Genomic DNA, 13191 nt, shown 5'->3' with positions numbered 1-13191 from the left:
GGATTTGATGATTTGTGGCCCTCAAATATATCAACATCTGTGTTATCTTCACATCAGATGCCACAGATGAGGAGGCCCTGGAAATGGCTCCGGTGCTGGTGAACGGTTCCCCCAAGCTACCTCGTCTGCCGATGCCCAGCGCTCTGGACCACGAGTCTTTTGACATCACGCTCCACCGCAAAGATATCGAGGGATTTGGCTTCGTCATCCTCACGTCCAAGAGCAAACCGCCGCTCGGAGGTGAAAGCCAAGTCTCCGCGTTTCTTTTCTTACGCAGTATATTTCTGAAATTAGATTTTTAAACAAATGTTCTTTGATTTTGTTCGTTCTGATATTATACAAGTATGACATTTAACTATTAAGATCTTAATCCACATCCAAACTCACTTTCTAAAGTTGCAAAATATATTAAAATCTCCATATCTCCAAATTAAAGACAACGGGAGGACGACTTATTGGGCACAGAAGTGCAGATGTTATGAAACAATTCAATACATTATAATATGAAGCAGTATTGTTTAATCTAGGTAGTCATATGAAATATTTGAACAAAGTACTGCTGTTTATTTAAGGGTACAACCCTGTTCATGGAGGTACAGATGAAATAGTTATATGCAAGTGGTTTAGTTAAACCAGAACAAAGCAGTTCTCTGGTCTATTGTGTCGGGCTTATGAATACATTTCAAATACATCTCTCTTTTCTCCTGATATCTGCCTTTTCAGTTATCCCGCACAAAATTGGCCGAATCATCGAAGGCAGTCCCACCGACCGCTGCGGCCTGCTGCACGTCGGAGATCGTATCTCGGCGGTCAACGGGCGCTCCATCATTGAGCTCTCTCACAATGACATTGTGCAGCTTATCAAGGAGGCCGGCAACGTCGTCACTCTCACTGTAGTTCCGGAGGATGGTGAGTTTAGCTCCTTGCTTCGCCATATCTGCATTTACCACAATACTGAGGGGGTCTGAGATCTGAGTCTTAAACCCTATTGTCTGCAAGAGGGAAACGAGGAGTCAGGGGATCAATGCAATTAATCCTGGTGATGATAAGAAGGTTTGAATATTTTAGTATCAGTATGATTCTAAATTGAGGTATTGAGTGAATTAAGATAAATGAAAATAAAATGTATCCATCATGACTTCAAGTGTAATAATAATACTTGTACTAAGTTGGTATAAAATATGATTTAGATTGACTCCATCTGAACACTTTAAACTGATTTGCTGAAATATGATCATGTGTTCCAGAATACAAGGGCCCTCCATCTGGAGCGAGTTCAGCAAAACAGAGTCCGGCTCTGCAGCACAGGGCCATGGGTTCAAGGTCAGCACTTCAGGATGAGCGGTAAGGATCCAAAATGAAAGCCAAAAAATAAAGCTGTCACTTACAAGAGTCTGTGAAACTGTCCGGTAGATTTTAACTCCAGCTCTCACCGGCCCTTAGGACCAGAGCCTGACTGATTTATCGTTCAGCTGATAATATTGGCCAATATGATATAATTTAATGGGTCGGTGTATAAATAGGTTTAAGTTTAGTCTTGTCGAACTTCGATCCAACCTTCACTTATGGTCACGAACTCTGGGTAGTGACTGAAAGAAGGAGATTGTGAATACAAGTGGACAAATGAGTTTTCTCCATCGGGTGTCTGGGCTCCGCCTGAGAGATATCGGGTGAGGAGTTCAGACATCCTCGCCCTCCTTTAAGTCAAAAGAGGATATTTGAGGTGGTCCGGGCATCTAGTCATGGACGCCTCCAGAGGGACTCCCATTAGAAGACTGCAGGGTCGACCCAGAACTCGCTGGAGGGATTAAATATCCTCATCTGGCCTGGGAACGCCTCAGGATCCCCCAGGAGGAGCCGGAAACTGCGGCTCGTGGGAAGGACGTCTGGAGTGTCCTACTTGGCCGGCTGCCCCTGTGACCCGAGCCAGAGAGCAGAAGACAATGGATGGATGGGTTTTAGGAATCATTGCCAATTTATACATATATCGATCCATCCAGATCAGAAGTTTTACAAACGCTGCCTCCGTAAAATCCATGTGGGTCAGGCTCTGTACACCATAGAGGTTCATTAATGTTCTGTTTGCAGTTTGTGGACTCCCACTATGTGTTTATCAAAAGTGTAAAATTTACCCCAAGGGATCAACATGTACTTTTACAAAACACTCTCTCTCCCATTTGTGATGTGAGGAGGTTCACACGCAAGCCGACAGAACACGCAACACGAACTTCATCTAAAACTGAAACGCTGTGTCGTGTTTACGATGATATTAACACGGCGATGCTGCTGCCTCCTCGGTCAGAGTCGAGCGAAACATCCTCTGTAATTGCACTCAGCACGACAAAGAGTGAAAGCGGGAGCGTTACCCTCCGAGCAAACAAGAGAAAATTGCTTTCAACAAACACACCAGTGTAATAAACATAAAAAAACCCAATAATGTGTACAGTATACAACATATGCAGCACAAAATTAAATATCCATATATTATTAAAAAAAAAGCAGCTGCCTTCCATTTAACATCCAGCATTGAATTAGATGTGATGTTTTGCATAATGGCTTTTTCATTTCGTGGCCTGCAGCGTGGGTGTTACTGAAGAAATACACGTGTCTGTTTGTTTGCTTCAGTTATAACCTCGACCTGGAGGAGAAGAGGGACGGGGTCAACTGGTCCGACCACAAAACGCTTCCTCTCAGCGAGCAGGGGACTCTGTGTGTGACGGGACCCAACCAGGTAACAGTAATCCTCTTATTCCCTCCGCGATACGTCGTCGCGGCGATTTATCTGAAGGTTAAAGCCGCTGCAGGCAAAAGTTTGTGTGTGTAACAGGGACACAAGCTGCGATCTTCTGTATGAAATTCTATAACACAGTGTCGTCTCTGTTCTCGAGCTCTTAGCTTTTACTGCACAGGTACATCGGATACATACAGTACACACTGTGTTTACTATGAGGTTCAAATAATGCAACTTGAGGATCAATACAGATAAAGAATGAAACTATTCTGAGAAGAGCAAGAATCCTTCAGGGCATTTTTTTAATCAATAGAAAACTCTCAAGAATCTGATGAGACATCAACTGAACTCTGGGAAATTCTCTGTTAAACGCACACAAGCAGTTTTTACACAGGAAGGTGTCTCGTTAATATCTTGAATATGAAAAAAAAGAAACCTGCATCTTAAACAAACAATGTTTTATCACATTAATATTTACTAAACCCTTCTTACTGAACATATACGATTTACAATATACTGTATGTGAGTCTGAGTGTTTTTCTTGCTGCCTGCTCAGGGTTGTCTGACGGTGGAGCTGGAGCGGGGACCTCGGGGCTTCGGCTTCAGCCTTCGAGGGGGAACAGAGTACAACATGGGCCTGTACATCCTGAGACTCGCAGAGGACGGAGCCGCTCAGATCGACGGAAGAATCCATGTGAGTGCTCCTGTAAATACAATACTTATAACTATAACGATACTGTAATGATGTTTATAACTGTAATCTGTTTTCAACTCAACTCTGAACAGGGGAAGACTGTTTTTGCTGGATTTCAAAAAAATGTGAGACAATCTGAGAGACTTGAATGTAAAAACCCGCTGATTTTTTAGAGCTAATATTCTTCATTTATTATTTATTTACTTCATTTATTTAATCTCTCATATATTCTTGTACTTTTCTTTATGAATATTTGTTACTTTCATATTCAGTTTTTAACCGATTCTGATTTCAGTTCATGCACCGCCCGGATTGCAAGTTAATTTCGTTGAACGCTGCTTGCACATTAACAATTATTTCAATTTTTTTTTAATTCTGAAGTTAAGTCAAACACCCATATAAGTTTTTCTTTGCTCAGTTGTTGAGTGTCTATGGGATCATAGACCACGCATGTAAATTGAGATGCATTGAGGAGGCCCCCCATTTCCAAACTTTATCTGAGTGGTGTTTCCACAATCGAGAGTTTAAAGCAACATACGAGGCTGCAGTGTTAAATACATGCCACAGTAACCAGTGTTGGATGGAGAGCTGAAAATGCAGTTTGAGCAGAAACATTGATTATTATAACGATGTGGCTCCAACAATATGAAACCGCATTTATATAAACTGGCCTTAGACTCATCTAGTGCATAGAAGTGTTTGACGCCATCCCCGTTTATTGTCCTTCTGTTCTTTCATCAGTGTCTTTTTGTTGCATATAGTTATTGTTTATTAGTACTTTTGTTATTTTATACACGTGAAGCACTTTTGTGTGAATTTTGAGCTGATGGTGAGTCGACAGGAGAGTTCAGGGGGGACGTCAAATTAGTGGAGAGTTAGCCAGTAATTGTTGGCATCTCTCAGTCATGACCAGAAACTTGAGGCAGATGGATCAGGCGTCACCGGAGCCAACAAGAAAAACATCTAGAAAACAACTCCATACTTGATGTTACTGGCTCAGATAACAGTCAGTTCATTCCTGGTCTCATCTCGTGGTTTCACGCAAACATCGTTAGACACAGTGCGATGTGCTGTAATGCAAAGACATCCCACTGCTGAGATCTAATTCTGCACTGTTTAGTAGTTTAATGGCGGAGAGAGGTAAATCAGAGAAAATGTGATTTCTGTTGGCTGAATGCACCAGAGATTAAACTAATTAATTGTGTTTCAGTAACTGCCAGTTACAGTGTGGAGGGTGCGATGCCGCGGAGGCCTCCAGCTATGATGTGTCGGCAGTTTTTGAATTAGCAAAGTGATTTGAGGTTTATTACATTTTTTATTTTTGGGGGGATATTCTCCTCTTGTTTATGTAGAAGAGAGGATTTCTATTGTGTTTTCTTTGACGAGTGTTACTTACCTTCGTCTCTTTACCTCCGCCAAGATGGTTATGTTTTCATTCGCGTTTGCTTGTCTGCTGGTTAGTGGGATTACACAAAAGCTACAGGATGGATAACCATGGTGAAAGGATGTGGTGTTGATCAGGGAAGATCCATCAAATTTTGGTGCAGATCCAGAAATAGTTTTTTCCTGCTCCTTAATATAGCAATTAGGGCCTTTTTTTAACATTTTTACAAATTTTAATGTATCTAGATGAAGAAGTTCAGGCATATTTAGGGACTAATATCTGTGAGTGTACAATATGGTGCAGTGTGATTAAATTGAAAGGAAACTGTTCGGCCTTGGGCGTCATATTTTTGTTGTTGTTGTCTGTTAGATAGTAAGATTAAGCAAAAGCTACAGGATATATTTCCATAAAACTTGGTGGAAGGATGTGGTTTTGGTGCAGATCTGGATCAGGGTTTTCACTTTGTCTTGAACATTTTAGTTGATTTCTCTGAGAATAATTTATTAATGCATCCTGATGAAAGTAGTTTCCAGTACCTTGTGTAGGGGACTGATATTTTTGAGTGTGTGCACTTCGAATAAAAATCTGGATCTAATGAATGTGGTTTTATAAGGAGGCCGTGGCTGAGTGCCCTTCTACTTAGTTTTGTTTCTATATATCCATCCGTCCAGGTTCAAGCCTCCATGTTCTCAAACCTCCCTCTTTCAGTCAAGTGTCCTTGAGTCCGACCGTGACCGTGCTCTGTCTCTCTGCGGAGGAGGTTCTGCAGAATCATAATTTCCACACGGAGGTGAAATGGTCACACTGTTGTTATTGGGATGAGACGGTGCAGTGCAGGGACAGAATAGAGGCTCCAAGCTGGAATCAATCTAAGCTTCTCCAGACTATGATCTCTGGGCATGACTTTGCCTATCCAAGGGTGGTGAGAGACGTCAACACTGATTAGAGTCTAACAGACTGACATGTTTACACGCTTTATCCTGAGTTATTCTGTCATCTCCAATAATAGAGGCTACCTCCAGGGTATTACAAGGCTGCGTGTGTGTGTGTGTGTGTGTGTGTGTGTGTGTGTGTGTGTGTGTGTGTGTGTGTGTGTCTCATTTAGATTCTTTGATTATGTATGCTTGTTTGTCCGCACACGGCTTCTGCATGTGTGAGTTTGTGTGCTCAGCAAAGTGGAGCTGAGCCTGGAAAGGTGTGTCTCTGTGTAATAACTGCGTTTCCTGCATCACCGACAGGTTGGAGATGAGATAGTGGAGATTAATGGGGAGCCGGCTCGTGGCATCTCTCATACACGGGCTATTGAGCTGATCCAGGCCGGAGGAAACAAAGTGGCGCTGCTGCTGCGACCCGGAGCCGGCCTGGCTCAAGATGGAAGTAAGTGCTGGATTCAACCCGGTTATTCAAGGAGAGATTTACTGTGCAATAAGGAGAACGGCAAGAATTTAGCTCACTTTTTTATATTTAATGTGGTTTGGACTTCATTTGTCCCACACACAATTCCCATTAAATCCCCAACGTGTCATTTGTATGCCTCTGCGCCACTGCCGTTCCTTTTCAGCTGTTGGGAACATGTTATTTTGAGATCGCCGAGAGGGAATATCCTCAAATTTGGTACAAATGTTCACTTGGACTCAAACATGAACTGATTAGATTTGGGGGGGGGGTCAAAGGTCACAGTGACCTCATATGAGTCTGACACTGACAGACTGACACTGCACTGGTTTATTACACAAACCAGATACATAATATTCCTGAGCTTTCTATGTGCTTGTAGGTTGATTGTTTACTTATTTCGAAAAAAGCCCAATAATTTTTTTCCCTTAATACTTTCCTATCTTAAAGCTAAGCTAAGCTAAGGCCAGATGTTCATATTCACAGATGATGCTGACCGGAGTTAAATAAATGCTGAATCCTTAAATCCGCCTAATGTTTAGCTAATGGTAAAGACTTCATCGGTTTGTTAATTGACAGAGACAGTGTCGTAGCACCCCCCCTCATTGATTTCATTGTGCTTTCTTTGCTGAGTAATTTAAAAAAAAAAATGTGTTCATTAAGCCTCTAACCATCTGCTTCCTTTTGGCTCTTCTTCTCTTGCCCCTGATGCAGGTAGTACAGCTTCCTCCACTGTGTGCTACTACACTGAGCACCAACACTAACATCTTCACTGCTTTTACTGGCCTCTTCTCTTTTACCTTGGTAATTTGTTTCACACTTTTTTTCACCTCTTTTAACCTCTAAATTATGAAGTTTTCAATCTTCTCTCAGTCTTCTGTGTGGTGCGTCTGATTTGTCTGCACGAGGAGTCTACATGTTAAAAACTTGTACTTTTCTTGCAGGTCAACGCGATCAAAAATTCATTTCACCCACAAGCTACTCCAGCGAGGTGTTTTTCTCTGACACATCACCCCTGACCTCTCCATACTCCGCCGGGGCTTCCATCTTCGTGTCCCCACCCTCCTCCAGCAAACTGAAACATTCCTCCAGCTGGAGCAGCCTGTCCCCACAGGGCCTCAAGCCCCGCAGCAGCAGTGGCAGCGGCAGCCGGGGTTTAAGCTCCGTGGAGGAGAGTGATGAGGGGGCCGACAGGGAGGTCAGAAGGCTTTCTCCCTCCTCCCCCGAGCATGTGAAGTTCTACAAGAGGACCAGGCCCACAAAGGACTACAGAGAGCTAAGCAGCCCAAAGAAAACAGGGGAGACATTTCCTAAAGCCAAAGAGCAACTCCACAGTCCCACGAAGATGGAGAGTCGGGCACGGGAAGAAGTGCTGAGCAGGAACAGGACGTCTCACACACAAACAAAAGCAGAATCCACGATCGTGAGGAAGCCTTCTCAGGCGGGACAGCCTTCTCAGGCGGGACAGCATTCTCAGGCGGGACAGCATTCTCAGGCGGGACAGCCGCCGGCTTCGACTCTGCAGCAGCGAGGCCCTCAGCTGAGATTCAAAGACTCCTCCAGCAGAGAGAGCTTAAATCACGAGAAGAAAAACGGCAATGGGGGGGGTCTTGAGACGAGGCGATACTCACAAGGAAAAGAGATGGAAGTGAGAGCGGAGAAGATGAGGCATGAGCAAGTCAGTTTTAAAAGGAGAGTGGCGGGAGAAACTCTCCGCCTCAGATCATCGCCTCATGCAGCCAGAGACAACGAGAAAGGAACAGGGAAAGACTCAGGGCGGCCAGATGCTAACGACAAGAGCAAACCTCCGGGAGAAACGAGCAGATGTAGAGAGACGACAAACGGCAAAAGAGAAACCCTGTTGTCTTTTAAAGATGCGCAGGGTAGAAAGGTTTCCGTGGTTTCGCCCAGAGAGGCCAAAGGACGACAAGATGCGTTTTCTCGCTGCAGAGACGACGGTAGTAAGGACAACTTTGTGGTCTCTGTAAACAGTGTCCCAGGGACCCCGCAGAGCCCAGAGGGACCTATTAGCCCCGGCCCCTGGAAAGTGCCCAGCTCAGCTAGAATCCTCTCCAAGGCCGAGGTTCTCCGTGAGCCTTTGTGATGGGAAACATATATACAGTCACCCAGAATATGAAACAGTGGATTGTTTTTTCTGAGTTCTTCCATAAAATACAGAAAACTATTACTACGACCAGTTTCTTCTTTCCTTTCCTTTTGGGGAGTCCTGTGACATCACATGTAGCAGCTCGCCCCTGCCTCGTCCGCTGCTTCAGCATCTTTGACGTGGGACTGCGGCATGTGCAGCGTGCTCGGGGGCGTTTTGTCAGACAGGACACTTTGAAATGTGAAATACAGATATGTGCCAATCCTGGGAGTCTCCTGTGGAACTACCAACAGCGCTTTTCCTCCATTACAATGCAACGACCCATATGCAAAGAAAGGGAGAACGGCCCCCTCGCCTCTCGCCTGTAGTAAACACCAACTGTGACTGTCATCCAGGATTTCATTTTGCTCTCTCTCGGCCTCATTGTGGGAAATTTTTGACTCTGTCTTCTTTTTCTTAAAAGTTTTTTTTTTTTTTTTTTTTTTTAATCTCAGCTGCATGCAGTCGGTCCTTCTGTTTGTTTTACTGCATGTGTTCTGCACATCACTGACGATGATCCTTTTCCTTGTTTATAACTCCCACTCTCAGATTTCAAATGCAACCCAGCAAGCGTTCACTTTACCGGGGGACTCTAGACTGTTCTATGGTTGTAGACGCGACTCTCCTCCATTAAAACAACAACAACAAAAAAAACTGTATCGTTAAAAAGACCAGAAACTTGTGGTTTGAGATCTTGTTTACCATGTGTACGATAACCAACCAGTGTGTAATTTATTGAGATAATAGATGAATATATGTATATGTAGCCGTACCAAGCCATTCCACATTTTGATATAGACTTCAAATATTTGTCCCATGTTGTTTGAGCTCTCACCCTATTTCCAATGTACTTCAGTGGTAGGGATTACCATGAGTCTTTGTAGTTCATCAACTGTATAGTTAACATGCAAACCACCGTACCAAATGTTTGCAGTCGCTCAAATCGTGTCTCATTGTGAAATATTATATATAAATATATATATATTTGAATGTGTCATATTTGCAGATTCTAACTTTAAAGATATCTATTGAATTTCATTGCACTGCATCTGCCCTTGTAGCATAACAGTAAGAGAATGACCATGAGTTGTATTTTAATTCGTGATGTTGACTTGCTACCAATGCATTGCCATTTTTTATTATTATTATTGTTATTACTTTATAAAGATGTTTCTTTTTTTGTAAAATGTTCACTGTTAAAGGCCAAATTTTCAATTTATATAATTCTGTGCAAGTTTTCAGTCATGCCCCCCCGGTCGTTTTACTTTATCCTATCAAGAAAAGACAAATTAAGATATATATATGTATGTGTTTGTCAGTCCTGCAGTGTGATTATGTGCCAGGGTAGCTTGAAGGACAACAGAGTTTAGAGCGATGTGCTGGTTTACTGAGATTTTAAGTATGTTGCTGATTCACAGCAGGTATACAGAGATTCTTAAATTCTGTATTTAAAGATAAACAATTGGTTCTAGACACAGAACTTCACATAAAGATGGACGACACGACTGCTCCTCATAAGTGAAGCCAAAGCGTCTCTAAATTAAAAAGACGATAGCCGATGCATTTCAGTCCGTGTGCTCTGACCTTCGGGAAACCAACTCGAACGTGATTGGTCAAAGAGACACAGGAACCAGAAGCTTCCGACCCCTCAGGTCTTTTCCCTCGTTCCCACATTCTGCACATTCACATGCAGAATGTGTTTAAAGAGGAAAACAGATGGGACGACGACCAAACCAAAAAGTCAAAGTATTTGGTAAATACATTTTTCTCTGTAGTTCTTATGACACTGATGTTTGTTCAAGTGCAAAGAGTTTGTTTTTTATCAGTTGTTTGATGCTTTAAAGACGAACCTTTCTCCTGCGATCGCTATTGCGCCGACTCCAAATGCCCAAATGTATCCGGAATATCTTAGCTTCACTTTTGGATCATGGGAGGAAATGAAACCTTGTCGTCCCTCTTTATTTACAGCCTGTGGTTCTAAAAGTGGGATCTTTATCGAGCATCTGCTGTAAAAAATGAAATACACTGGCATATTTATGAGATTAAGACGTATTCAGATGAGCTCAGGGAACTAAGTGTCACGCACATGTGTGATAAAGTCAATATCAGTGGCAGTCAAACGGTGGATAATGGTCTGTGATGAAAGTCTGTGATTGTACGAGGGAGTTTTCAGGTTAAGAATCACACGACGATGCGCTGTGAGCCAATCCGTGGCAGGTTTTCTGTGCAATAGTTCGGTTGCAGGCAGTTCACTCTGGTCCAGAATCAGACGACGTCCTCCTCCTCCTCCTCTCCACGTTTACTTTCAATCGTTTTGTATCTCATCTCTGTATCATACTGTGGCCTTGCATCGCCTCATTAGAAAAACAATCCTTGTGGTCTCTTCTACATTCTGTAGGTAGACGGTAGATGTAAATGTTTGTACATTGTACAGCACCTTTATAAATACTCGCTGAGTGCTCTTTCGGGGAGAGAAAAAAAAAAATAGAGGTATATTATATCGCTCCATTATTTTTTTATGTAAAAAAACCTGAGAAAATATTTAAAAATGGATTGAAAAGGACAGGCTACGAGCTTGACATGGTGTTTCGTTCATGCACTGAAAAATAAAGTTTTGCTGAAAACACACTCTGGATTTCTTGTGTCGAAGATTGAAAACCAAGCCGCTGGTCTCTTTCTGAACTGTGCCGCTGCACTCCTCATATTGTTGACAGAATAATCATTTAGGTGTCATGTAGATTAATTTGTTGCACGCTACTGTCCAACACCCGCTGTTACTATGGCAGATTTCCAGTTGTCATGGCAGCCGACTGCTTTTTTCTCTGCAGCACAAAGCGACGGCCTTTTCAATTACGAGAGCTCAGAGGCATCTGATGCTACACGTGCGTCATGTCCATTAAATATCCATATTTCAGAAGCAGACGTGAATCGTGTGTTTGGAACGAGGAAGGAAGCTTAAAAAACGCTCGGAGCCTCAGTGATCTATCTCCGGTTTTAAATCTTCAATGCAACTCCAGACACGAGTTGTATAAAATATGATGGTTACATAAGCTGTGTACTTTTTACTGTAGGTTTTACAGTGAGACACACTAGTGAAAACATCACTAGGATTATTTTATATTCAATTTCTGCCCATAGATCCCTTTCACCTAAATCTTACACACTGGACCTTTTAAAGGTTTTTCACATTGAGACATCCGTCTGCAGTGTTTTCCATCAAAGTCGTGCGGTTCACACCTGAGACGTCGCGGCTGACGTCTCCATTGGATCACTGAGCAGCTGCAGCCGCCCAGTTAAGGACATCTTAATGGTTGTTCTGGACACTTCATTGAAAGAGAGGTACAATTTAAGTGTGACTGACGGCAGGAGCCTCCATCCCGTTGGTGACTGACCCTGAGATGAAGTGAGACACGCTCAGTCATCCAGAGCTCGATCGGGCGCTCGCACACAGAGCCGCTGGTAATTGCTAGTGGTGTGATAACTGACTTAACTGCTTTAAAATGGCTGTAATGTTTCAGTATGATGTGTTGTATGTTCTATTTCAGGTGCGAGTGTTAAATGACGTGTGGAACCGTTTGTAGGTTCACTGTCACAGAGTGGAGGTAAGAGATATTTAACTTTGACCTTCTCCCTCACACCCACACCTCCCACTACCAGGGACACCTTTGGATTTCAAGTTCCACATCAGTTCCAGTTGTTCTCTCACCTTCTAGATGTTCTTGTGCTGCCTCTTCCTGATGATACTGTCGGCTAATGTTACATATCGTCAGCTAGATGGTGCTGTGGTCGCTGCCTTTGGAACAGCAGGTCAGGTTTTGATGCCAGTCAGGGAAATCCTATGAGCATATTAATATAAATATTTTTTTAGTTTAATCTCAGTGCTTTGTAAACATGTTTGACAAAACAGAATAAAACAAATTACAAAACTTATTCCAGTTTGAAATGTTAATGTTATGAAAAGAAAAAAGACATAAGAAAAGTAAAAAAGAAAGAAAGGGGGGGGGCGTGTGAGTGTGTAGTGACATTTAAATAGAATATATTAATATAAAAAATAAATATAAACTGTTTGTATCATTCAGGATGTGGTAGCATTAATATTATTTTCATAATCATACATATTACTACCCTCATCAGTCATTTTGCATATGGATGCACTTCATGTTTTCCACCACAAGATGTCACTGACCTACAATGAAGTGTTTTGAAGGAGGGGTGGGGGGGGCGGATCCATCAATTCATGAGACTTGGATAAATTATAATTATCATCCAGTCAAATAAATGACTTTGGTCGTGTTGAGTATAGTTTCCTGTTTGAGGGGTAGTGTCAGTACAAAGTCAACAGAGGACGCACGGCTGATTCTTGTGAAAACTAGAGATTGTGACAACAGGAAGTAAGAACTCATGAGTCATATCAAGACTTTTGACCTTTTCAACTTTTAGAAATGTGAGGGAGTAATACCTTCTCCTCATCTCATGGACATATTCCATCGGGTTAGATTCAAAGACATGACTCTCGTGTTAAAACATCCTCGGTATGCGTGACCCCAAAGAAAAGGCATGTGAACAAAGCAGAAACGGACACGTACTGATATTTAGGGTGGAACCTCATTCCCCTCATTATCAGACATGAAGAGAAGCAGATGCATTCTTCCTCAGCCTGCTGAGGAGGGAGTTGTTTCCACAGTTCTCTTGGACAAGGTGCTGGAGAGATAAGATGCACAGGCCTTAAGCCACGACTCTCGGACTGTGATGAATAGTTTGGGCAAAATAGCATTAGTTACCTACTACTTTTTTAAAAGCCTTAAAAGGACACGAGGTGCACCACAATGTTTTTACAGGCC

General features: G+C 42.6%; 1 protein-coding gene across 3 annotated transcripts in view; it reads left to right on the top strand.

The window, feature by feature from the left end:
- Positions 1-8311, top strand: part of LOC117761478 (membrane-associated guanylate kinase, WW and PDZ domain-containing protein 3-like) — a 131381-nt gene extending 123070 nt beyond the window's left edge. Inside the window, exons 15-22 of one of the 3 annotated variants that reach the window (XM_034585404.1) lie at positions 58-240; positions 724-909; positions 1248-1344; positions 2626-2731; positions 3288-3425; positions 6048-6186; positions 7149-7645; positions 7700-8311. In XM_034585404.1, coding sequence (XP_034441295.1) covers positions 58-240; positions 724-909; positions 1248-1344; positions 2626-2731; positions 3288-3425; positions 6048-6186; positions 7149-7645; positions 7700-8308 — 1955 coding nt within the window. In that variant the 3' untranslated portion in view covers positions 8309-8311. Of the gene's footprint in view, positions 1-57; positions 241-723; positions 910-1247; positions 1345-2625; positions 2732-3287; positions 3426-6047; positions 6187-6918; positions 7009-7148; positions 7651-7699 lie in introns of those variants that run through there. The other 2 variants (XM_034585403.1, XM_034585405.1) reach the window with 2 other exon arrangements.
- Positions 8312-13191: the final 4880 nt, after the last annotated feature.

The sequence above is a fragment of the Hippoglossus hippoglossus genome, chromosome 5 (genome assembly GCF_009819705.1).
Source record: "Hippoglossus hippoglossus isolate fHipHip1 chromosome 5, fHipHip1.pri, whole genome shotgun sequence".
Lineage (NCBI taxonomy): Eukaryota > Metazoa > Chordata > Actinopteri > Pleuronectiformes > Pleuronectidae > Hippoglossus > Hippoglossus hippoglossus.
Note: the sequence above shows the minus strand (reverse complement) of the source record. Positions and strands in the feature narration are given on the sequence as shown.